A 27401-nucleotide genomic window follows, 5' to 3' on the forward strand; every position below is an offset into this window, starting at 1 on the left:
TCCAGCAAAAACCTCACAGGAATAAATTTGACTGATCAACATTTTTTGAACATATTTGAGATGGCAGAATGAATTTCTGCAGGATCTACACTTTACATCATTTGGACCGTGACAGCTTTGATCTGATGCCAAATGTCCTGAAACTAGATTTACTGGATACCAGCCCAAGACTTTGTAATCTAAGGCCTATTTGTTCATGTCTGTATCTTCCAAGGGTTTATCTACCTTGTGGAAGAAAATTTGTGTTAGGGAATCTGAGCTGCTGTACGTGATTCAGTGCCATTCATAGATCATGGAAATATAAAGGTCCTCCCACCCAGCACCCAGCTAACTGGTAGTGCCTCTTGGATCCCCATTTTAGAGCTCATTCCTGTACAAATGCTGCAGTGATATTTAAGCACCCTGGCTTGTTTGGGTTACTCAGAGATCTCTAGTACAACGCTCCACTGTACATTTTACAAATATCTCATTTCCATTTCCTTATAAAACAAAAGAAAGAACAAAATCATAAGATATTTTATATTCAGCTTTAAGTGTTCTGTTCTAGTTTTAGTGGTTTTATTGTGAATCGCATGCTTTGGGTAACATACCCGTATGTTTTTGCAAACATGAGCTCCGAGTGATCCCACCAGGAATACACAAGACACGTAACTCTCATAACTTCAGAGTGAATGGCCAGGACGGCACCTGGGCTGTGTGGTCGGTGTGTGAAAAAAATCACTGAGTGCCAGCACATGTCAAAGAAGTAAAGCCGAATGGATCAAGTGCCTAGAAGCAGGATATGAGCTACTTGGTATAAAATGTCCTCTTTAGACTCCTAGGGAGGTATTCTGTTTGCTGATTTGTTGTGACAGGTATTCTTAGTCCTGTGCCCACGCAAAATGTCACCACAGCGAGTATCAATTTCTAACCTCTGCAGGAGGATCACGGGGACAGACGAACACCTGCTCTGCTAATCATGGGCCATTTTGGTCAGGGTCAGGTTTTGCAGGTCAGCAGTGTGGGAAGTTATGCTGCTTCATTAGCTGCACCTATTTCTGTGCATGGAGAAAAATCTGTGTTTTTCAGTGCTGTTGATCCAATACCCTCACATTCTCTTCCCTCAGCGCTAAGGGACATGCTGTGTGGGCTTCCAGCGTGCATGCAGCCACCACATGCAACTGCGTGGAGAAAGGGTGTCCTGTCCATCATTCTGCCTTATTTCCAAAGAAATGTATTTCTTTCAGAGTCACTATCTGAACTCATCACCCAAAGGCTATACCAATAGGCAGATGTCAGAATCATATTTTTTTTGTTCTTTCAAGCTTTTGCCCAGTAGTTTTAAATAGAAGAATAAGTTTTCCACAGAGAAAGAATCTTCTATTAATAGCATTAGATCATTTCAGCACTTGAAAGGAAGAAATTAGTTGAGCTTTTTAATTTTTTTAATCCATTTTAAAATATCATAAGATCTTTCACTGTGCAGGCAAGAGCATCCGCCTTCCGAGTTTTAATTACTGGAGAAAAAAATTTTTGCTTTTTCTCTGAGTTCAGAAAACAAAAATAGTGAATGGGACTATGTGAAACGGCTTAAAATAAACATCTTCAAACAATCTGGTCCTCTGTGTCAGTTCTTTCTCATAGTTTGATAATTTCACCTCAGCTGTTGAAACAGACTTACACAGATTGCATCGGAGGCCTGAAGATGATTGAAAGGACTTCTGCTTATCCAGTGCAGCGAATTGCCAGGAGGAGGTGATGTTCTGAAGGGCAGTCTCAGCAGATTTCCTCACTATATTTACTCATAACGGACGAAGTTTGGCCAGTTAAACTTCTGTGATCTCACAGTCTAAGATCTCTCCTCATTCATTTAAGTAAAAGAGAGGAAAACAAGCCATAGGCTTTTCTGTGTTTTCCAAATAAACTTTGTTATCCTCTTATGTAAAACACTAAGAGGATATTCCAAGTGGCAAGGAGCTTTCTACACATCTCCACTTAAAAGCAAAAACATAAAACATGTTTTGTTCTGCAGTCGCAGAAATTTCAGTCATTTATTGTAATGAATGGGCAATGTCAAAGGAGCAGATGGTATTTTTAGCTCTGCTTCATTACCCAGTGTGGTAAACCTATCCTGAGCACTTGTAACACCTAAAAGCTTTCTCTGAGAAGAAAAGCTTTTCCTGCATAGTCTTGATTAAAGCCAGACTGTTATTGTCCAGAGGACCAGCAAACTGTACTGAGAGGGAGAGGTGGCTGCCTGCAGCTTACACAGTTAAATCTGTGCAAGTGGTGAAACGACAGCAAAAACCAGAGTTGGGTGCAAAATGTGTGTAGAGAAGAGGACGGGCAGCCCACTGAGAAAGGGAATGGTCTCTGATGTAATTTCAGTGTCACAAACGCCTTGTCTGATCTTATGTTCAGGAATTTAGGACTGAAGCTCTGTATTTGAGGCAAATAAGCTCAATCGAACATGACTGAAACAGGGCAGTATAAGGCACAATGATACATGCCTATAAATGCGATAGAGCTGACAGGCAGATTTGGTACCAATACCCTCTGCTAATGTGTTTCACAACAGATTTTTAACTGTTAGGTTTGCGGTATGAATCCATTTGACTTGCCGATGACTTTGGCTTATGCTTGACTCAGTTGGCCTTCCTTTCTTTTTCCTCTTACTGCACAAGATCCTTGACCTGGTTTGATATGCTCTGCTCAGTCTAGACATGAGCCAAAGTAGGAGGGACCTGGCTTATTCTAAAAAAAAAGTTACAGGATTTCAGAATGAAGAATGGTTTTCTGCCATGATCCTCCTCTTTTGTTTCTAAATATAATACTATAGGTAGTTTCAAACAGAGATTTAGTCTGGATATAACTTGCACTAGAGAGGAAGGAGCAGGCAATGATGAACATGTTAGCTTGGAACAGAATGGATCAGCCTAGCAAACACTGAACACCCTTGCAGTTCTCAGAAAAGCCTCTGGACTTAGGAGTTTCTGGGAACATCACAGGATCACATCCAAATTATGCCTAGACCAGTGAAATTCAATACCGTCATTACACAAAACAATCCACAAAGTCAACAGCAGTCTGAAACCTCTGCAAATACTGAATGGCATCAATTCCAAGACAGAGTGATATGGAAACGTTTAAATATCTTAGTGTTCGTTACGCTCATAAGTGATCAGTTTTGCAGCTAAGATATTGGCACTTCCGCTATTAGATCCCATGTAGGTTTCTGGCACGAAGCTTTCAGGAGATTTTTGTGGCTTTTCAGTGGTAATACCCCCAAACACACATAGGCTTCCTCAGGAGGAAGCAGTTATTATGATATTGGGGGGGTCTGGTTTCCAGCTCTCCATGACTCATGCAAGCAGCTGAGAACACAGTTATAATATGAAAGCTGAAAAGAAACTGAGAAGCGGGAATACTTATTCCACTTTTCTTTCTCTTGGAAGAACTAAAAAATACATAAATTTAGGTCAGACGGGGTAAAAATATTCCATGTTGGTTTCTCTTCCGTGCTATTTGGGCTTTGTGAGACTCATAAAAACAGGCCCAGGATATGGTTGAAACAAGCAAGACTATTATTTACTTGTTTAATAAAAACCTCATGCATTGAAATAGAAATTCAGTTCATTTTCTATGGTAGTTTTAAAACTAAATTTTTGTTACAGATCTGGTTATGCATTTTGCCTTTTTTTTTCTTTTTTTAAGACTTTTTTAAAGAATGAAACAAGGATAAAGTCCAAATATTCTTGGTGATGAAGGGCAAATGTTAGAAACACATTCATTAGATGATTCTTTCTCAAAAGTGCAACCCAAATGAAAATCAAGAGCTGGACACCAGAGAGCTCCCTGGGACTGTTAGTCTTAAAAAAACCCATGTGAATCTAAAACCTGTTGCTAGTAAAACGAACAGAACTTGTCTGTACAAAGACACAGGCTCCTGATATGCTCTTGATTTTGAAAACAGTAAATTTTGTTCTTTTGCATAAGCACTGAGCAGCAGAATACAAGTATAATCTTGTGCTCCCTAGACATGGTTCAATGTTGGTTAAAAGCAAGGCCTTTTCTCCACTGAACTCAGTGCTCTATTAACCTTAGAAAAGATCAAGTTAAAAGAAGATCTTCCATCCGTGTACTAATCTTTCTTTTTCTGTCACAACCATAGCATCATTCTAGCAAGTTTGAAGTTGTCATTGTATCTATTTTGTTAATTTATGCATAGCAATTTCATTGATGTTAAAATGTCTTGCTGAAGGGCTCTCAGAAGATCTGTATCATCCTGGACATCAGGACATATAACAGCAAAGTGTACTATATGGGCATTTCAGATAAGCTGTATGATGGGCTAAAACATGATAGAAGGGAATTGCTACTTTACCAAAAACTTAAGAGCCAAAGTCTTGATGAAAGGTGGTGACTTTTGGTACCAACAACTCATGGGAATTTGCATGAGTATTAAAGGATTTTGAATCTTGTGATTTAGTAAGAGAAATCATGATATTTATCCTTCCTCTGGAAAGAAAATACAGGAATTCTTAGTTCATTTTTAGAAAGATGGTTGTTTGGGTTGATTGGCATTTTTGTTCTGCAGAAGAATCTTGTTTGCACATTGTAAGGAAAGAGCTCGTTCTCTGTCAAGTTAGAGTCACAAGATCACACTATTTAACAAATGCACGCCAGAAGATGTTGAGTCTTCAGCACCAGCTCTTCTCGGACCCACTTCTAATGGGCTGCATTACTTGCTAACGTATACACAGCCTATATATTATATTAGCAAAAGGAACAGCAGTTACTTTCATAATTGTTCTCCCTGCTTGGCTGCTGGGTGACACAGAGACCTCATGGACAGAGGCCACTATTCTCCTGCCAAATTCTCATTTTGCTGTTGCCATGTGGGACATTGTCTCTCCATTCTTCTATTGCTTACACAGAGCAAGAATTACAACTCAGTAGTTTATTTTTCCTAGCTCCTATAATACAAGAAGAAAACAACCTGGAGTGGAAGTCATTCCAAGAGCTGCAGAGGAGACAGATTTATGTATTTTGACTAATTTCCATGTTCATTCCTTGCCCTGAAGATCCCACCACTCCCATTAGGAACAGATTGTAGTCTCGTTTCAGACAAACAGTGATAATCACTGAAGTAAATTTGTTAAGCAACTATTTCTCTTGGCCCTTGACCGGTAAAGAATTTCATTTCAGGAGACATATTGCTCTATTTGCACTTTAGATTGTTAACCAGAGCCCATCAATTTGGAAGCGGAATCTCAGTTTTCAGATTATGAAGCTCTCAGGGACTCATTAATTTTTAAAGATAATCAAATCTCTACAGTTAAGCATGTTGCAGTTTTGTTAGATCAGTGCTTTAAAGTCCTATGTGAGCCTCGAGATAGTGCCATGGGAAGGAGCAGTTCATACTAACTTTATGACAAGATTTAACAGGTGAGAAGTGCCATTGCCCACGGGGACTTGTCCTGTCCTATTCCCACCCTGTGGGTATGCACATACGCATGTGTCTGTTCAAGGATGTTGAGGACAACAGAGGGTTTGTGGTACCTTGCTGTCTTTCGAAGGCTGCTGAGTAATTAGTATAATTGCCTCTTTGGAAAACACCAGTAGACAGTGGGATAAATGGATGTTTAAAAGCAATGCTCCTCTCAAAGGATTTCCTACACGTCTCATATTTACAGAACTTTACGTGCAGCAGACCAAACCATCTCTAGAAAGCATTTAGCCTTTCATTCAGGTGATGTGACCTCCTAAGAAGGAGGTCACACATTTACAATCACAATTTACATACCAACTAAATGTAGAAATCACTGGCAGCTTTATAATGCTTTTACAAGGAGCCAAACTGGATGTGTAACCTTTACAGAAAAGTTGAATTGAGTCACTGCGCCTGTTTTCTATCTACCTTTCTCTCTAGCTGTTCCGGTTTGTGTCAGATTTTTGTTGGTTAAGTATTTCTTCTTCCAAATCTTTGTCCTGTTCTGTGTAGCAGGCCCAGAATATGAACCAGAGACAGTTCACTAATGTGTATTTGTTGCCAATAGTTGTAAGGAAATCGAAAGCGCAAAGCAGCAGAAGTGATAAGGGTAAAAAAAAAAAAGGCAGAAGGTCTTGCATTTCACAAAGCAGAGAAGAATGTTTTCTGTCTGCAGCAGTGGTAGTGAACAGTGACAGAGCACCAACAGAGCTGTGGTGCATTCCAGGGAAGAAGGAAATTATGCATTAAATTACAAGGGCGTAAAAGTGCATAGGACATGAGGATTTGATTATTTCACTAATACATAAGTTTGGGATTGATATAAAGTAAGAGCTGACTATATACTTGACAGACGGACTCCCATGAAAAGAAGCAGCTCTAAACGGGTCAATTCTGGTGCATGAATCTCAGAACAAAGCAATGCACAGTTCCCGCTTAGCAAGCATGGTGCTCTTGCACTGATGAATTCCCTGGGTGTTACCTGTCCCTCTAAGTGAAACTGCTGTCAGGGATGAGCTGCGGCGAAATGGATTTGAAGGTGCCTCTTGGAGACAGCACAGGGTGTGTTTGAGCCTGCAGACTCCCTGAGGAAGCTATAAAAAACATCCTTTCAACAGGTTTGCAGCAAGGCTACAGCTAATTAAACAACTGCAGGTGATGAAATACTGGTCCTGCAGTGCAGACAACAGCTTTAGTATTATGAGTGCCTGAAAAGCCTGATTTGAGCCATTCCTGCACCTCCTGTGCTTGGCCTCCCTCTGCTCTATAGAACAGCATCTCTCCGAGAGCCTTGGAGAAACTGCCGGGGGGGATTTTTAAGACCTGCGTGGTACAAAACCCTTTGCAGATGCAGGATGGGCTGGGCTTGGTGCACAGTCTGGCTCCTGGCCCTCTGCAGAGACACTGCTCTTTTGACTTTATTTGAATGGATTTTTGTGTGAATCTCAGGAGATGCTGCTCTGTCTGAGCAAGCTCTCAATGGTGAGAGGCAAACATCAAGTTTCTCCTTGGAAGGAGATATTCTACAGACTCAGATAACTGCATTAACTGTGATTACACAGCAATCCTTCATTAGTCTCATTTTCTTACTGTTATTTAGTTCTTCCTTATCCGGGTAAAGCATGTTGTGGGTTCCTTTATGCAAACACCAAAAAACTTATTTTGTTAATGAATTGCTAATGTCACATTGTGGATTGTAAATCACAGAAAGTGCTATTGGGACTTGACACAATGATCCAAAAGCACGAAACGCTCCTGATTAATTTCTTTGCACCTTGGCTCATATGGTGCTAATGCTGTTAGGTGATATGTCAGCTTCTCGAAGGAACATTTTCTGGAAGGAAATCACAAATCTCAAGCATATAAAGCATATTTTTATCTAAGAGATTTAGCTGGAGTTGCCACGTTCCTGCTTTCTTTCATTTGATAAGTATAATCTGTTTCTCCGTTCTTTTCAGCTAAGACTCGTTTAAAATCCAAATACTTTGAAGGGAAGCTCTGCACGGCAGAATGGAAATAAACTTCCTTGGCAAGCACAGCCCCCTTCTACCGCCCACAAATTATGTTTTCCTCCTTCAATTAAAGAAAAATGTTAAATCATAATTTCACATACTAAGGAGCAGTGGAAATTATAGAACAAGGATACAAGGCAAATGTTCAAGTACGGAGTGAAAATGGAAGCTCAGACTCTGGAAACCACATGAGGGGTAGAAAGGAAAGCACAGTAAGTGGCATTTTCATGCAGGGAAGTGTAAAAACCTAATCAGGATTCATACCACCTGGCTAAAAGAAACGTGATACGGCCCAAGAACAGCCTGTGCCAGTGGAAGCTGAACCCAGAGCTGGTTTGGGTATGGTGCTTATGGAGGACTCTATTCCCTTTTGTCATTCTGCCATTTCTCTTAGTATTTTCAACCTGCCCTTGTACATCTCCATGAGTTTGAAGTCTGTACAAATTCACTACACCAGATTTTCCCCCCAAGGTAACTCGATGAATGACGTAGTTATCATGTGGATGAACCTGGCTCACTAACCATCTGCTTCCTTATGGGATTAAAACGAGTGAGATGAAATCCAAGGCGGGGAATCACCAACATAAAGGATCACAGTTTTGAGAACAGAGAGATAAGAATTCAAGTAATTTTTACCTACACTGTTGACCATACAAAATCTAAAAATTTGGATAGATGAATGTCTGAATTTGCACTTTAATCCTGTAATTTTCCCTACTTTGCTTCAATAGTTTTCTGGTGTAACAAATACGATGTGTCAGAGCAACAATCTGTGTCATGTCAGCAGCTGCGCATCCAAAATTAGCTTATGATTACATTCAATAACATACTATAATACCTTGTTTTTTCTAAGTAACAACTGTTAGGAACTAGGTTTTCTGTTTTACAAAGGATTATGTGTGTTTTTTTCCAAACCAGCCCAAAACATTAAAACATTCATAGTTCCAAATACAAACAAAGCCTTCCAAAAAGTAAATAAATTTCAGGTGCATCAAAAGCTTTTTTTCTAATTTCTAGTTCAAAATACTATATGTTCAAAAAACTGAAATGGAAACTTTAAAGTGGAACATTCTACTGCAGTTTTCTTTCAAAGACAGTCAAGAGAGAGACCATGTCTGCAGAAATGCAGGGGATGGAAAACATCTTTAGGACAAGGAAGGGCTCCATCACAGCACACATCTAACCAGTGTGATAAAAAATCTCTTCAGTTTGAGTTCTGCTTCTCTGGAACACAGCAGAAGTGTTCAGAGGCTCCCAGACACCAGTTTACCCCTGCCCTGCGGATTCAATCATTGTGATCAGCTCTTCCTCTTTCAGGATGCTGAACTGAGGACAAGGGTGTTTGTTCCCGCTGCTGATTTTCTTTCCAAAGCTCAGCAAAGTCTTTACTCTAAAACCAAGACAACCTTTCTGCTTTCCATCCCCTGCAGGTTTCTCAGACTAGATAAAAAGCATTCTCTGTATAGAGCACCCTTTGTAGAGAAGTGCGATTTCTCGGCTAACCTCACAAAAGTCTGGCTTGCATGATTCGGGACTGACCGGTAGTAGACATGAACCCTTTAAAAGCTCAGCTCTCCCTGTGACATCCTCCTTAACGTCCTTTTTGGGGGTAGACACTAATCCTAGGCAGCACTGAAAGTCAGTAGTGGTAAAGGCACCCCTATCCTAAAAGCAATAAAGGTCATTTTGATCCCACTCACTGTCTCTGCCCTCTGTAGTGGACTACAGGGAACTTTTTTTCCTTTTATAACTCCGTATCTGAGTTGCAAAGACACATGCAATGACAATAGAGGGGAGAACATGCAGAGCTGCATTACAAGCCAGTTCATCAGAAAACAGAGCACGCCTGCCTTACAAATTTGCCTGCAGCTCTTGTCTGCTGTGTTATTTTTAAACTGCCTGCAGGTTGCAGATTTTTCAGTGGTCCTTCTACTAACAGAGTACACAGAGGATTTAGCAAGGCATAACTTCCGCTACCATGAATTTAAGTTACCAAAATTCCCAGCATATTAAAATTCAGCATCTTTCATCTTCCCGTAAACTTCTTGCTGCATTTTGTGTATGGCAAGAGGGCATCCCCTGCCTCTTACAGCCTCTCTCCACGACAAGGTCAGTGTAACTCGGCTCTGCATCCCTGATGTTCCAGCTGCTCTACACCAGCTTGCAGAGTGCAGCCTGTAGCTGCTGGAATCAGCAACCCAGGCATCAAGCTACAGACTCTTCGGCTCATCATGAAAAACACAAGAAGGTAGACCAAACTGACTGAACTTAATGCTCAAATTCACAACACTGATCACCCAGACGTGATTGTCTGAGCACCAAAACCATCTGCTGTACAAATGAAGGCTGTGTGCAGGCATGGGGCACTCTTCCATCACACATCCAGGACACAAACTTCACAGAACCCCAGGCAAACCTGCCCCACTTCTGTGAGAGGCTGGATGGGATAGTCAGGACTTAACATCTGTACATGGGAGAGCTTCTATGTGCAGAAAAACTGCGCAATCCCTGCATAATTCTCTTAGAGAAGGGACTAGCAGGAAGAGTAATCTATTTATGTCACCACAAAATTTTAAAGAAGAAAGCAATGGGGCATTTTTCAGAAACACTGATCACTGCAACTGCTGCTGATGTAAAGAGAAGCTGCGGATGCTCTGACTTTCTGAGGGGTCAGACCCTGCAGCCAAATGTAATGAATATTATGGTTTGTTTCCTTTTTCTGTGTTGCCTGGTTTATTCTGCATACCAGAGCAATACTGCAGAGCAATAGCCATCAGGTCAGAACCTCTGCTCCCATCTGATTTGGGATGTGTCCTATATCAAACCATTCACACATTTGACCCACTGTGAGGAGCTCTAGAAATTACCCCAGCCAACACTGTAAGAAGCGCTTGCCCAGCATCATCACCAGGGGCACAGCCAGATTCATTTCCACCCCTTGGACATGTGCAGAGGAGATGACAACTGAGTGATGCATGAGGAATTTGGTTTGGATCAGGAGCTCCAGTACAGAAGCCTTTGCTCTCAATGGGTTAACAGCAGGGTCTTGAAAGTAATTTGATATGAGCAGTCAACAAGCCTCAGCCAGAGCAAAATGCTCTGGCCCCACAGGGCTGATGACTATGTCCTTGTGGGACTGTGGGACCAATTGGTCTGTCTCTGAAGCGATGGCCAAGCAGAGACCAGCCTCTCTGGGTAGGGTTAGGGTGCTGTGGGTGAAGCTTGTGCTCACTTGACCCTGTATAACAACCATCCCTCATCCTTCCACATTACGTAGTTAGTTAAGCTGCTGCTCATTTCCTCATTTCTCCCTGTTGATTTCAAGAGTCTTGATTTGGCTCTTGGCTGTTTATATTTTGCAGACATCCTCTATGTAATTGCATGGCCTGGCCTCAAGCTATCAGGCTCTGGGAGAAATAACCACGTTATTCCACAGAACAGTTAGCATAATTAAAATATTGACTGCAGATTAAAAAAATGTGCTGAATATTCCACGGAGTGGTTGGAGGGTTGGCAAGTCTTGGCAGCTTGTTGGCTGCAGGAGCTGGCTGATATTTCGGCGCGCCTTCTCCTTCAGTATTCATTGCTGTACGTGGGAACCGCTTTTTGTGCTGTCAACTTCTTATCTCCCAAGCAGCCAACCCACAACCAAGAAAAAATGAACTGACTGGAAATGAGGCGCTCCAAGGGCTTTCTTGTAATTCTTATTGCCAGTAAGACCATTTCCTTGTTATTTATGACTTCAGGACATCTCTCTTACTGTGTCTCTATTTTTATTTGTGTCCATCTCTCCAAATGCGTGGTGTAGGAGCTGCATATGGTGAGAATGTGCCAGGTGATGAAACCATTTGCTTAAGAACTGTCTGTACTATATGAGAAACAATAATAAAGTTAAAAAGCCCACGAAAATCTCCACTGAAACATATAACTACTACTCCTTGATATTTGATTTCCATCTCTATTTCATTTGTAACCAAAGTTTAAGGTGTAAAATCCTTACATTTCCGCAACCGAAAGGACAGAAGGGGATGGAAGAAACCCAGTTGACAGGGCTGGTAGAAGCTACAGAAGCACTGATCACTTCCCCGCTCCCTTCCTTTGGGGAATATCTGGGATAATAAACATTGTTAAAGACACACAGGTTTGGGTTTGAATGCCTTCCTGGTTCTGTCTACACCTCTGCTACCGGGCAAAAAAAAAGGTAACATGATCTCTGCTAGTGTTAAACAAAACATGTGGATGGTGCCTAAACCACTTTGAAGACATCTACATCCTAAATGAAATGCAGTAGGATCGCTAACTTGCCAAGGCACTACTTTAAATCAGCTTCTAATTTAATTTTCACTTACATGCTGGGATGGCAGATGTTTGAGCAGCAGTGCAGTGTCACGGGCAAGGAGCAGGGCTGAGCTGGGCTGTCCTGCTCCACTGCAGCTTCCAGAGACAGAGGGCTGATTTACAGTCTGTTCTACAGCTCTTTTGAGTTGAGCTAATTTTGCGAACATTTCCATTCCCACTCAAGGGATGTCACCAGAAATGGTCAAATGCTATTTTTGAGGGTTCTATTACAGCTTTAAAGTAATCATAAGAGCAAATTAATAGCAGATCTACTCTGCCATTTTCCATTCTCACTGCCATCTCTGTAATCAAGAGCAGCTCTACTTCTTCAAAGCTTTTTTTCTGCGATACTTCTCAGTTTTGAATATGCAATTAGGAAAGGAGCATGATATCTTGGCACTCCAGCTGTGGTCTGTAGGCTACTGCCCTCCTTCTGTGCGAGGCTCATTGCTACTTTCTTCTCTCAGCTTCATATTGACCTCCAAATTGTAGATCATAAATACCACCTTGGTGGTAGACACCGTTCTTTCAAAGGCAAATATATATTCTTAGTACATTTTAAATAATTCCTAAATTAAAGCCCAAGATAAAGTCTGTGGAATGAGACAGAAGATGCTCTAATTTCAGCGTACAGAAAGAGAACTTCACTGCGCATGAACAATGTGGGGCGGTGGGAATTGTTACAGACTTTTCTCTGTCCTGACAGTTCACATGGCCAGGTTTTTCATTTGTCTCTCCTGAATGATTCATCTCTATTACCAGTATTTTCAAAATTAAATGGAAGAGGAGGAATGTGTTCATTCCCCTGCTGTGTTTAATAATCTTTCAAAATTGTTTCCTGTTTACTTGGAAATACCCACCTCCATGCTGTGATTTAAGCATTTTCACCCTGTTAACTTAAAAACAAAGCCTAGAAGATGCTGTATAGTTTTTATCTTGCAGTCATAAAACAATTTATGATAAATGTTGTTGTTCCAGAGAGAAATTACTGGAAAAGTGCACATGTTCATAGCTCCACATTGCCCGTTTAAATCGTAACTGACTGTTGAAAAAAAATACAACTTGTCATTCAGTTTTTATTCTTGTAATGTGCCATCAGTCATCAGACACATTCTCTTTTAACAGTCACTGTATTGGTGCTCAAATACAAAGCTCAGTGAAGCCATCAATAATCCCATTTATGGAACTGTGCTACTTCCATGGTACTGGCTAGCACGCAGCTGTGAATAGTCAGTATGTATTGTTTCCTGTAAGCCTTGTCTATAAGCAAAACTTGCAGTATATTTTCAAGACAGAATATTAAAAATACCTAAATTGCTTTTCCAGTTGAAGCATTATCTCCGAATTCCTGTGGCTTGGCTGGACAAAAGGGAAATAATTTTCCCTTTAACTTCCTCAAGGAATACATTTGCACAATAGTTCTAGGATTTTACTTACGTAGCACATATTCAAACGAACTGTTCTTATATAAATGATTTGCATTAGCTCACAGAAGTCAGTGTGTTCTGTGTTAGCTTATGTGAAAAGAGTTCATTTAAAAGGCAGCAATATCCTGTGGCGTGACAACAGAAATGGAAGCTGGGAATTCAGAAGCGACCTGAGCTTTCTTACACTTCCTCTCAGCTTTTCACAAAGGTCTAAATTTTTCTAGATGAATATTACATTTATGTGATTAACTGGAGGCCACGTGGGCCTGATTTACGGATGTGTTATATTTCTACTGCTCCTACTAAAGTTATTGGGAGCTCTCAGCTCTCCATGTTTCAGAAATTCCACACAGCCCTTGGGAGGGAGGGTGACACCATTGCCTTGGTGTAGGTAGGAAAGGTATAGGATAAAACATAGGCTATACAAATTCAGCACATCACTCTTTCTATGGTCCTAATAGCCCTGATGAATCCATGCGGGAAGGTGGGAGTGAAGATACTGAAATATTTGGCATCCAGACAGGTGCTGTTTGAGACCAGAGTGAGGAGAGCAGCTGGTAGGAAGCATCGGGCTGGCACAGGGAGGTTGAATGATTCTCTGGCTGGTGGCTCTCAGCCCGGCCTCCAGCTCCAGCAACGCAGAGATTTTCTTGCAAAGTCTTGCACTGCCTATCTCGGTGACCAGACTGAGTGCTCATTAGCTGGAGAGCCCCCATTTGCCTCCCCTTTTTTAAGTTCATGCTGGAGCTTTTTGTCTAACACCTGGCTTTCCTCTCTTCTACTCCCAGATGAGATGGAGCAGTCCCCTGCAATGCGTTCTGACTACTTGGTCTCAGGGATTCGAACTCCACCAGTGAGGAGGAACAGCAAACTGGCAACACTGGGCAGGATCTTCAAGCCATGGAAGTGGCGGAAAAAGAAAAACGAGAAGCTAAAGCAGACTTCTGCAGGTAGGATGAGAACAAGAGAGTGATGCTGCACAGAACAAAGCTTATCTTGAAGGAAATTTGCTTAAATAGGAAGTGTTAACAGTGAATTGATCTAACTTAATTCAGACATTACAGCACATTACAGATTAATAGCGTTTAAGGCTAGAAAGAGCCCATAAGGGCTGTTTTCCTATATCATACAAGACATTAAATTTAGAAAAAAGGTCAAAATACTAAAGTGAAGTACAAGCTTCAACACAGACTGCTTTTCACGGGCTGTCCCTTCTCCAAAATAGTCTACATTTATGGCCCCAAGTATCATCACCCCTTTTATTTGGGGTGAAGATCATATAGGTCATAGCAACATTATGAAAAGTGACAGGAGGCAGTTCCAGCACTGAAATGCCTTCCCTCAAGCAGCTGTCTGCGCAGCGAAGGAGCCCAGTGAACACACAATCTGCTCTCACTGGTCTCCAGGGATGTCCCAGGAGATCAGTAAGGAGACCAGCTTGGTTTTCTTTTCCTAAGACAGGATGGTGCAATTCCCTCCGCTTGCCCCGATATCCCATGGAGTGTCACAGTAAAGGACACTGCTTCCTGAGGCAGCTCCAACGTGCTGTATTAAACAGCATGAAGGCTCCAGTATCCCAGTGACTCTGCAGCCAGTGTGATCAGACAGTAGGTTAGATCATAAATCTCAGTTCTACATGTGGGTGGTTTTACAGCTGTTCTAATGAAGGAAAAGGAAGAAACAGGCTTACCAGTCCCAAAACAAAATCCTTGCAGTTCTTTCCAAGCACACAGTAGCTGAGAGTAGAGGGAATTTCCATACTCTATCTTTCTCAAGCCATTATATGAATACTCTGTTGTTAAGTGGTGCTGTGTTATGCTACTACTTCATGCAGTGCTGGAGAAGAAGATGACAGCACGGCAAGGTCGGGATGAACTCATTAAGAAAGGTCTTCTGGAGATGATGGAACAAGGTAAGTAAAAATTCTTCATCTTTTTTTAATCAAAGTCTTTTTCAGGATATTAGGAAACACAAAATTGCGAAAGAAGAAACCTAACAAACAAATAAATCCAAACAGGAAAATTCAATATCTGAATTAAGCACATCTTTCTTTAACTTCCTCCCTGCAGCAATCAATCCATGCAGTTTAATTTTTGATGTTTTACCATCCTGAATGCAGCTTCATCTTCACATGGTGCGAACCTGAGCTGGTACATATGTTTTATGCAATTGCTCTAAACCCAGCTAAATCCGACTACCAAGAAGTCAGTTAAAGCTGGTATAAATATAAACTGAAACTTACAGCTGCATTCAGCTAAACTGTACAATCCATGAATTCAAATTTCACAAAATGATACTAATCTGAAGATTTCAGCTGTCTTTCTGGTAAACCAAGTTTGTGACAAAACATATTAGCATTCTGCCTGCTTTACATTCACATGGAAAAGGGAAGGATCTGATAGTGTCATTTCAAAGCTTCCCTGAGTACAAACCAGGTTGAACAGAAGTAATTGAATGAAAGATGATAAAGTGTCAGAAACACACACAGAGGACTGTGGGTCTGTATATCCCCCCTCCAGAGCCCTGACAGATGCTCAGGGGAGACTGAGATCTGGATGAATATTGTGTGAGATCAAGTGAGCTCCCAATATTATGGACAACATCCCAAGTGCCATTTCCACCTAAACAGAGATTAAAAACAAAAAAGAAAAAAACAATCCACATTTATGTTTGAAAACTTGATAACAGAACATACAGTCATGAAGAAAGATTGGCATTTTGAGGGTGATCGATCTGACAGATAGAAATTATGTTATTTGAAACTAATGATTGAGTTTCTTTGTATAAAACAAATGCCATGCCTATAAATAGCCTGTGGGACAATACTCAGTGATGCTGTGCTGGAGTGCAACTGAGCAACTGAAAAGTCAGAAAAAGAGCATTTTAAACAGGATTTTTTTGTTATTGCAGTAAAACAATGTTCATATTATTTTATTCGATATTTTAATATTAGTTTTATGTTTAAGTTTAAAAAATAATCGATTAAACCATCAGCTTATTCTAAAATGGGACATTTTAGAAAGCTGATTTTCAATTCCTGTCTCTTGAACTCTTTGTACCTCATACTTCTAGATAATTAGTTGTCCTATGAGAATATTAGCACTATTGAATAGAAAAATACACCCCATTTCTGCTAGGAGTGTGGAAGTTCCCCATAATCCACGAATTTGAAGATGTGTATACCTAGAGCTTTGCAAAAGACCAGTAAAAGGAAACTTCTGTAGAGCACATTAAAAGGTAATAATAATAATGAATCAATAAACTTCTTGTATACACAAAGAACTGGTTGGGAGGAAAATAGATGATGCTAAGCTGCAAGATCATTTTAATGAAATTAAAGTACTTTAATTATATATATAGTCCAGTGAGGAGTGATGGCAAGTTGTGCTTTTAAAAAGGCAGCTGCAAACAGACTGTTTATCTGTCTGCAGTGAAGTTGCATAGAGCTCCTACAAACATTAGACAAATTTTCAGTACCACCCTAATGCCCAGAAAGGAAAGGATGGCCAACAGTCACTTGAAGGACATTGCAGCCACCTACAAGTTATTTTTCTTTAGAGAGTGTTGTGAATCTCCAGGGTTATTTTGTTATATTATTAGGAGAAGCAGCTTATTAACTGGAATAAAGAACTGACCCAAATAATTCTCAGTAAATGATTAGTGCCCTACTTGGACTGAGCTGAAGTAGCAGCAGTTTCAAGGCTAAGTCCTCATTTATGCAGTAAATTGCAATTGTCAAAGCAGCATACTATGCTAAAAGACTACAGTAAATCCTAAAATCTCACTATTTCATCAGGCTTTACTCCACTTCCAGAGACTCAATTCCCATTCACTTTCATAAATAGCCCAAACTGGGATGAAGCTCTAGTCTGAGAAATCTCCAAATCTGCTTCATGCATTTACAATAGCTGTGCCACACTCCAGTTTCGTAGCACAAGATCTGTCAAGCAGCATTTTGAATTGGACAGTTTGGCTCAGAGCAAACCACAAAGCTAGCGCAGAATCTGCATCAATCTGTGAGCAGCTCAGGGTGAAATTGCACCGTCCTCGCTTCGGTGATGAGTCATCCTAACAGCTTATGTCACCCCTTCTCCTCACACGACCCCAAAGCCCAGCTGCCCAGACACACTGCGCACACCGAGCTGCAAGGTGGAAATGGCACTTGGGATGTTGTCCATAATATTGGGAGCTCACTTGATCTCACACAATATTCATCCAGATCTCAGTCTCCCTTGAGCATCTGTCAGGGCTCTGGAGGGGGGATATACAGACCCACAGTCCTCTGTGTGTGTTTCTGACACTTTATCATCTTTCATTCAATTACTTCTGTTCAACCTGGTTTGTACTCAGGAAAGCTTTGAAATGACACTATCAGATCCTTCCCTTTTCCATGTGAATGTAAAGCAGGCAGAATGCTAATATGTTTTGTCACAAACTTGGTTTACCAGAAAGACAGCTGAAATCTTCAGATTAGTATCATTTTGTGAAATTTGAATCCATGGATTGTGAGAGCCTGGGCCTCTTCTGTCTTCTGCTCACACAGGACAAATGCCAACCTGCCCCTCGAAAACCCCTGGAGCCAAACTACAGCTTCACTCCAGGGAACCAACTTGCACCCTGTAGGAGGTTACAGGGTGCAGGGTCTGGCATATAGTAGGATTCATTCCCAACTAAATTACATCTCTACTTCTGATCACTTTGCAATACCCAAGGCTCTCTACTGCTTTTCTTACCAGTGAATCTAAGGTTTGTGCTTTCTCCTGTCCCTAGACTATCTCTAAGACACCGGGATGCACTGCCGATCAAGGCAGCACATTCACTTTGATCTAAGCGTGAGCTGACCATTTCTGACAAGGAACCTCACTGTTGTGAGTCTCAGACACTCCCTGACAGAAATTCTTCAACAGGGCTGTCCTCTGCTTGTCATTACTTCATTAGTCATTACACTTTTCCATCAGGGGGATCTGCAGGAACTCCTGTCTCTGACTGCAGTTTCACTGTGGCATGGCTGTCAGCAGCTTGCCTTCGCTGAGGATCTGAGGAACGTGCAGAACACAGTTACCTTGAAAACATTTTCGGAGCTTCTCCCAATATTTCTGCCCATTATGAGCACATACATGATCAGACGTAGCTGTACCTACAGCAGCAAGAGAAAAGGGCTGCTTGGCAAATAATGCAGGCAGCTGTTAATACACCGATGATTATGTATAGGCTGCCTTCACAATGAGCTGGAATGTAGGCAATGAACTTTTTCCCCCTCCTCTTCCCTGTATCATAGCAACTGTGCTACTGCAGGGGCTATTTTAAGAACAGTAACTTTTCACCAAACGTGATTATGAGGCAGACTGAGTGAGCTCAGCGTACAAAAATACTGCATCCCTTCCGCAGCATCTCTGGGCCAAAATGTGATACCCTTGTCCAAAAGGGTCATAAATTACTCTGCAGATTGTCCAAATAGTATTAAAAAGGGGTAGCTGTGAATGCTAGCTATTTTAAATCAATGGTCAAGAAACTTGTCATGATGTTGCAAGAAAACACAGCCCTGTCAGGAGCTTCCAGAAAGGAGAGTCTAGGGCTAAGAAATACAAGTCAGGAGGCCAGGAGCGGGCATCAGACACGTCCATCAGCAAGGAACGCTGGCTAGAGTGGGGAGTAATTGCTTTGGCTTACAACAATGATGTTGATCTTGTAAATTCTGGAAGAGTCATGAAGTAAAAGGATAATTTGTATTCCAAGGACTCCTGTCTGAACAGAATACTAGAAAAGCTTCAGTCATCAAGATGCATACAGCTGCAGGGATCACTGGCACAAAAATCTTTCAGAGTAAGCAAAGGGAGCAGTATCTAGGTCTGCATGAAGAGGCTTTTGAATTTCTGATCAGCTCAATCACACAGGACACGCTTTTCAGTGCTGAGTAACTAAAACTGCAGTGAAAACCTACAGTTTGGGAGGGAATATGAGCACCCTTGCCTTTGGTAAGGTTCGGGTATTACTACTGGGGCAGTTGGGTGGCGTGTTGTACATGGAGCCTGACACAATTCAGACACTTCAGACCAACCTGTGCATGTGCTGCACCTTGATCTCTGCTCATGTGAGGAACTGCCTCCTCCCAGAGACTTCTGCTTTCCCAGGCTTGCGCTCATCTCCCGTACAGCAGGTGCTGGCAGAGTGCACTGGCCTCCTGGACACGCACAATGGCCATTTGCCCAGACTGCTGGATGCCCACAGAGGAAGGTGCCCTGTTGAGAAAACTGAGTGGATATTAGCATCCAGATGGGCTGGTCTCCACAAGTCTTGCATTACAAATGCTCGACACTGTTAGAGATCAGGTGCTGCTCTAAGACAAATCACAATCCCCTGACCACTAGCAGCTTTGGGACTCACTCTTCTCAAGAGGATAGCGAGGAGTTTCAGCTTTCACTGCTAATGGTTTAGCTAAGATTAAATGATTTGGTGTTTTAGATACCGAAGGCAAAGGCTACACTGGTGACGATGCCACAAGAGCAATGCAGAGTGACCCTCCAGCTCCTGTGTGCCAGGCGCTTGCCTCAGAAGAGGTGCAGCAAGAGAGTACAGTAGCAGCCACAACGAACGTGACCTCGCTTGGTGAGGAGCTGCATTTGGACGAGCTGAAAGAAGATGCAGGTATTGTATGTAAAATGTTTTAAAAAACCCCTATAAAACGTTCAAAAAATATATCTGCTAAGATGCTTAATGAGGAATCAAATATGTCAGTGCATTAAAGAGCCAGAGCACCTTGTTCAGCTCAGCCCATACTAGGTTAGCAACCGGTACTGAAAAACAGTGATTTTTGAGACTGCCACCAAACTGAGGGACTACACAAAACTTGACATAATGGGATTAGCTGGATTATGAGACAATCCAGTCTTGGCATAGTGCCCCATTGGTGTTAGCAGTGACTGCTGTGAAGACGAAAAAAGCTTCTCTTAAAACATTTGTTAAACTTCTGTGCCAAGCCTGAAATTGTTTGTCCTGGCTCAGGAGAACAATGTCAATACACAGCCTACACTGTCCATATCATCACCCTGTCTACAACATGCTGCAAATACAAGCGCAGTTCAATACCAGGAGCACAGATAAGCTAACCCAAGCTCCTTTCATGCAACTGTGCTCCAACAGAGCTCATCTGTGACAGCAGTTCCTTGGGACCAGAGCAGCCAGGCACGACTGAGCAGCCGGAGGGTTTCCATTCACTCCCTGACAACCAAGAAATGCAAAGCTGCAGAGATAATGCTTTATCCTAGTTTGTGAGGAGTGCCATGTGGCGATTACAGAACTTCCTGCCCTCTGGTCAATCTTTACACCTTCTCCATCTGCCCTGGTTGCCTTTTGTTCTCCATCCCACACATTCATGCCCTGCTTTCTCTGAGGTCCCAGCCCCTGGCCACTCTCACCAAGGCCACCCCTGCCTGCGGTGATTTGCTGAGCTGTCTGTTTGTGCCCTCAACCTGCTTCAGCAGGTCAGCGTGGAAATAATTCTCTGAAGTACTTTCCATTGCTTTGGCTTATTTTTTCCCACTTTTCCTCCTGTTCTTTTCATTGCCATGACTCATGCAATTTTGTTCACTTCTGCTGTTTTGTTTTTATATAATATTGCTCTTCTGGCCCATTATATGCAGGGTGATGGCCAGAGAAGGGAAGAAGAGGGAAAAAAAGAAATATTGGTAGACGTTATGTTTGGTTAATACACAGAAAAAGAACAGCCTGGGCAGACGGAGGGCAGTTTTTCCCACCTAACCGAGCCAGTGGGCCTGGGAGCAGTCCCAAGGGGAGGATTTCCACCTAGTAGTGAGATGGAATTTGACAAGTGGCACTCCATGAATAATTAGCTACTCTGGCAAAGAGTCTGGTGCTGAGCACTTGGAGTATTTTCAGCAGCATAATATTCACTCTGCAGTATGACATCTGCTGATAGCTTTGTGTACTCAGGACTCAGGTCTGCCTTCAGATCCAGTCAAACATGTGCTGTTGTTACCAGAAACAACCACCAAAACAAAACAAAAAACCAACCAAACAGAACCAAACAAAACCACTAATAACAAAAAGCCACAACCAGAAGGAAGCATTCTTCAGCAAACAGTGCACAAGGCTAGTTTGTTTCTGTGACACCACCTGTGGAACAGGATGGAGCTCAGAAACAAAATTACCTATTTGACTGAGGCCGAGTGTGTTTCAGATTCACCTTCTCCATAGGAAAGGTCCCACCATGGCACTTCACATCACAGGGAGGTCTACTGGTTTCAGTGAAGTTACTGAAGTTGCTCTGCTCAGGGGAATGCCCTCAAATCTGACCAATTTTCTCATCAAGCTACTAACATCTACTGGAGCTCTTGACCTTTATGTAACGTAACCCACTAGTGACTTAATTTTTCTCTTCCTCTATTCCACTTTTTGTCTTCTGTGCAGTAGGTGCAAAAATACAATGTAATGTCAGCCTAGATCAAAGCATTCCCCTAGAATTATATTTAAAAGAAAATGATTTCCTTCTATAATTCAGACTTTCCTATCCAGCCAAATTTCACAAGAATTCCTGTTAACAATGCATATTTATTCTACTTTCCTGTCTTTTTTGGACCACTAATACTTATTCTTTCTCTTCTAGGCATACTCATTAATCTGTTTGTCAACAAATTAAATGCTATTATCTTGCCAATGCTATTGTTTCCAACTGCCTAAGTGCTCTGGTGCCTCCCTGTGCACTCCGAACGGGAGAATGCTGCATGTTCATTAATACAGAGAGTTTGTATTCCAAACAAGACATAAAACTGAGCCAAGAAAAGATTTGTGATGTGGCAGCTGTGGGTATCACCTACTCTGAATTTTTAGGGGAGGCCCTATAATGTTTTGAAGGGAAAGGTATTTTGTTCAGACCATCCAGGATGCTAAAAGTAGTGGGATTTGCCATTTATCAAGCGCAAGAAGTCTGGACCTCTCTCATGCTGAGGAGAGACTAAAACACTGATGTTCCTATTTAGATGAGCACTTTGCCTGCTAGGGTAGGAAAAATAACCCTCAATGGCTACTACTGAGTCTGCAGTGGCTGGAAATGCAGTTTGGAGAGAGCCTGGCTGTGGCTGGGGTTCTAGATCAGAGTCAGGCTCCAGCCTCTCCCTGGGTCCACATGGATCCCAAGGCAGAGATCAGGACATTGATCAGCGTGAAAGTCGAACAGCAAGGCGATGTGCGAGTTTAAGCATTACCAGAATCAGCTGGTACCTGAGCAGAATTCAAGGATGTTCATTTTGGACTTTGTCACGGAGGCACCCCGAGGCTGGTTTAAGGGACAACAGGGTCCAAAACAACTTTTATTAAACCGGTGAGAAACAGGGTTTTAGCACTCCAAAAGTGACTTAAATATAGGTTCGGGTATCAGTTGAGGAAAATTATTAAGGGGCAGCAACGAGTACAGCAGGAGGTCCACAGTGTGCATGCACGTGGCTTCACCCAAAACAATGCTGGAACCACCCCTGAGTCCCAGAGGAGTACACACTTGTCTGAACATGGTGTGGGATTATTCTTAAAGAGATATAGGTACTTGTAGTGAGTACGGAAAGAGTACCCTCGCGATTGTGCGAGGGTAAATTTATAATACACTCGCAATCCTGCGAGGGTTAATTTACTTACACGTGCAAATATGTACGGAATACTACACATGCTTATATGGAAGCACGGGAGGAAAATACACTCGCGATTGTGCGAGGATAAATTTATAATACACTCGCAATTGTGCGAGGAAATAAAGTTACACTCGTGATTGTGCAAGGAAATAATTTAAAGTACGCGTGCAAATGTGCACGGAACAAAGTTACACTTGCGATAGTGCGAGGAAATAATTTTATACGTGCTTGTATTAAGCACGGGAAGTTACACGTGCATATGTGCACGGAAAGGATAAATATACTCGCAATCTTGCGAGAAGTTTTACTCACACCCGTGGCGGCAAGGCAAGCGGGGTCTCCATCCCGGGGAGGGGGGCTCTCGGCAGCAGCACCTTCAGCTCGCGCTCCGAGAGACCGGCGACAATGGGCCCAGTCTCGACGAGAGAGTCCCGTTTTTATAGGCTGATCAGACCTGACTGTAGGCATTCTAGAAGCTTCTCTGCACCCCCACACCGTGTGTGGGGTGCCCCTGAAGCCTCCAAACATCCCCCACACTGGTCACACGTGCCCAGCGGCTCACTGGTGCCTTGGCAATCCCTTCTCCTAATGGCCCTGACCAGGGTGCTCTGGGCCAAACAAAAGAAGCTGTTAGCCTCACATAGAGAGAGAGGTGGATGTGCCTACTCCTTCCATGATGAAGGAGGGAGGGGGAAAAAGGGGGGTTTGCATTCTGCCACAGACTTTGTCACTGAAATTCCACCTCTGTCCTGATTCATCTTCATGCCTTTCTGGATCTGTGCTCCTATGCCCTCATCATAGCTGGGGTAATTTGATGAACTGCTCAGCGATTCAGCCTGCACTAACTTGAACAGCTAAGTGCTTTTGCTGTGTTTCAGGAGACTATCCTGAAATGAGCACTGCGTCACCATCTCAAACTAAAGCTTTGGTGATTGAAGTTTTTCTTAAGTATTTCACTGATTTTCTGTTCCCCAGTAGTTGCTGGGATCCAATGGTAAATCCTTCTATGGGAGACTTTACTTGGTTATCACTTTAACCTTAGGAAAGGCTCAACAGTTCTGGAGTCAGGTACAGCAAGAGGAGACTTCGGATGCAAGTTGAAGTCATGTATTAAATAAGATAAAAATTAAATTGTGAAAATAAACATGTAGAAGAAATGACTGGAAAGGCAGCTTTCGTGTAATGTGACAGGTTTAATGCTTTTTTTCCTTTGGCACAGAAGAGTATTCACTCGGTAACTGTGCCACTGCAGCTGCGCACTGTAAGAAAATTCATTGCAGTTCTCAACAGTTGCTTTGCCTTGCTGTCTTCATTATTAGAAAACCGACCAAACAAAAACCAACAACAACAAAAACTGGAAAGGGAATTAGGGTTTAGGGAAGTAAGGGAAGCTCAGCAGTTTTCTCAGGAACATCAAAAGTAACATTTCTTCAATATCCTCACACATTTTATTCTTTACCTGTCTTGGCTGGTTGGCTATTTCACACAATAGTTATTTCCATTATGGAAACAAAGTGCTTCTAGCTGTCTGCTGTGTGTTCTGCTTTTCTGAATGTTCTTGGCATTGTCCCCTGGCCAATCATGATTATTAACTTCATGTTCCGTTAATTTTATTTATCTTCCTACTAGCCAAGAAACCTTCAGCACCCGCGGAAGAATTAGAAGATGCCAGCCTGCCAGCATCTGAAGACAGTCCACAAGCCTTACTTGCATCTGAATCCACAGATTCCCCCCAGAAACAGGCAGAAGGAAACCCAGCACAGCTTCCCAGCCCCCCATTGCTCCCAGCTCCACCACCTAAGGCAATCTCCAAAATCACAAAGAGCTTAACAGGTCAGTCACTACCAGCCAGTAAAGACTTTCCCGTCTTTTATGTCTTGTTCATCTACACAGCACAGTACAAAATTGTTTTCCTTACATCATTTTTTTAAGCCTACTCCTGTAAACTGCTGTGAATCAGGCTAGTTACATTGAGGGAACAGAATGCTAATGATTTCCACAAACTGAGCCTGGTTGCCTGATAACAACGAGCTGATCTTTGTACTTCACACCATTATCTGGATCTCTCAGGGGATTATTTGTTGTGAGTCTATTGCACTAAACACAAATAAAACAAATAAAACCAACTGCAAACATCTACTGAATTAGATGCTCATATTGATATGCCATAAAACACAGGCAAGACTTAAATGTTTTCATTACCTAGGCTCTTGCTGGAGAACAGTACAACAGCCAAAATCAAGTTCAAGTCAATAGGTTCTGTAGAAGTTTCTGTCTGAAGCCTTTGCTCTCTAGGGCAGGTCTACACCAGAGCTATGCAATCTGGTCTCATTACACAGAACACGTGTAAGTGAGACACCTGGCTCTCACAAAGCAATCCTCTCTGCCAGGCTTCATTGAATGTTTCAAGAGCAATTTCTCTGGGCCTGATTTTCTAAGGTTTTGCCAATGTTGTTACATTTTTCAACATTCTGGCACTGCAGAAAGGGTGTTAAAGTGAATATGATTTTAGTTCGCTCCAATTTTAGGGCCCCTACATATGGTAAAAGCAGTTAAAGGGGCCTTATTGCAAATTAGAATTAACTCCTGACATCCAAATGTCAGACCTGTTGGATATTTAGACTTGTAAGTGACAACCATTATCTCAGCTCTGATTTGCATCCACACTCATCTCCTGGCACAAAGAACAGGATTTTCAAAGTCACCAGGGAACAAAGTACCAGAGGAGCATTGTGATCTGACCACTGAGTGTCATACAAAATATTGGGCTTTTCAGACTTTTTGAGGAAAATTACAAGTATCCATATTTCATCCATGCTTGAAAGCTGTAAGACCTTAAGTGGGAGCTGGATTCAAAATGGTATCATAACATTCCTTGGGAGCTGCTGTTCAGATTGCTGCAACATTCTGTGCTACCGGCTCTATCCTGCTGCACGAACAGGCACAACCAGGACTCCCCTTTGACTTTGCTCAGCTGATACTAAGGCTGTGCTCAGTGTGGGATGTAGGCTGTTTGGAAATCACAGAATCAGAGGATAATGAAGTTACAGCTCCACCAGCCACTTCACAGCATTTTGAGTCCAGGTATTTTGCTGCCTAACCAAAGTATTCCCTCTAACATCTAAGATATTCTGAGTTTTGGTATTTCACTCTCCACAAAGAACAACTCTTAGTTTTCTCAGTGACTTCAATAACTATAAACCCTTTTTCAATAGTGATACATTTGTTTATTTTTGTGTGAATGTGGAGGCAGTGGTAAGTTAAGACTAAACAAATACTGTCAATGAGGGAAAGGGAATACTAACGTATGGGGAGAGAGAAACAAAGAGCAATTATGAAAGAAAAGGAAGATGAAGAGGTTGAAAGGCTCTTTTGTGTTTAGTTTTTTTCCCCCTTAACAATGTCAGAGATGCTGCTAGCAGAGGAGTGAGGAATAAGCCAAGCGCCAATTAATCACAGCGAGAGGGGGAACAGGGCAAGGTGCCAAGACGTCACTTTGCAAGATTATTCACTGAACAGCTGTCAACGGGACAAATAAGGTGTGATCTAAAGAAACTCTCAACCCTCAATATTGGCTCAAGCTGCAGTAAGGACAAAATTGGCCCTTGACCTGTTCCAGGAACAAGCAGGTATAAAGATAAAACAAAATCTCTTCCCTTCCTGGTTTATGGTTGAGCTGAACCTGGGGTTCTTGCTCTGAGAAAACATGGACACCCTCTCCCACTGTGCAGCAACATAAAGTGATGTAAGAGATGTGTTTTTTCATCCCCTCAGGCCATGATTCAGTGGGCAACGATTGATCATAAATGTCTTCTGTGCATCTCCATAGTAGCACATATTCAAAATCCCCCTGCGTACTGAAAAAAACATCTTTGTTAGGCAGAGGTTGGTTGTCCTGTGGCCACAAAAACCATCCCAATCAGCACAGGAGGAGCTCCAGGGTGCGAGGGTGTCTCATTGCCAAGATGTTGCACGTTGAGCACATAGACACTTGCAGACGTGCCCCTGTGCTTTTAGACAAGTTCAGATTTAAATACGGCATTAATAACTTTTGGAGCAGCTTGACCCATCTCCTGGATGCATAGAGAGATTAATGAAAACTGTGGCCACTGCTTAGGGTTCTGTGTTGGAAGGAAAGAACTGTGCAAAGATGCCTTCCAAAAATTACAAAAAAAAAAAGTTAGACATTTCTTAGAATGAGAGAGAAGATTGTAATGTGTGTAACTCTCCTCATTGAAGGATATTCACCTTCTCACCCCACAAACGTGAAAAAGAACCCAGGTTTAGTGTTGTCACCCTCAAACTTCTGATATTTGGTTTTGGTTATGGCTACAGGAGCTTTCCTTCCCACTTGTGCTTTTGCTGCTGTCCTCAGCAATCCTGCCCTCCAGCCCCCGGCTGCCCAGCGCTTCCCTTGCAGGGTTGCACCGGATTTCCAGCAGTGCGCTTCAGAAAAGGCACAATGTTGGCAACCACTATGCAGGATGTTGGGTCTGAGAGGAAGTATTTACTAACT

General features: G+C 42.2%; 1 protein-coding gene across 2 annotated transcripts in view; it reads left to right on the forward strand.

The window, feature by feature from the left end:
• Positions 1–27401, forward strand: part of PHACTR3 (phosphatase and actin regulator 3) — a 102038-nt gene that overhangs the window by 37953 nt on the left and 36684 nt on the right. For both annotated transcript variants that reach the window (XM_065850230.2, XM_065850232.2), the window contains exons 2-5: positions 14036–14197; positions 15082–15159; positions 19710–19892; positions 24515–24718. In XM_065850230.2, coding sequence (XP_065706302.2) covers positions 14036–14197; positions 15082–15159; positions 19710–19892; positions 24515–24718 — 627 coding nt within the window. The remainder of the gene's footprint in view (positions 1–14035; positions 14198–15081; positions 15160–19709; positions 19893–24514; positions 24719–27401) is intronic.

The sequence above is a fragment of the Patagioenas fasciata genome, chromosome 16 (genome assembly GCF_037038585.1).
Source record: "Patagioenas fasciata isolate bPatFas1 chromosome 16, bPatFas1.hap1, whole genome shotgun sequence".
NCBI classification, from domain to species: Eukaryota; Metazoa; Chordata; class Aves; order Columbiformes; family Columbidae; genus Patagioenas; species Patagioenas fasciata.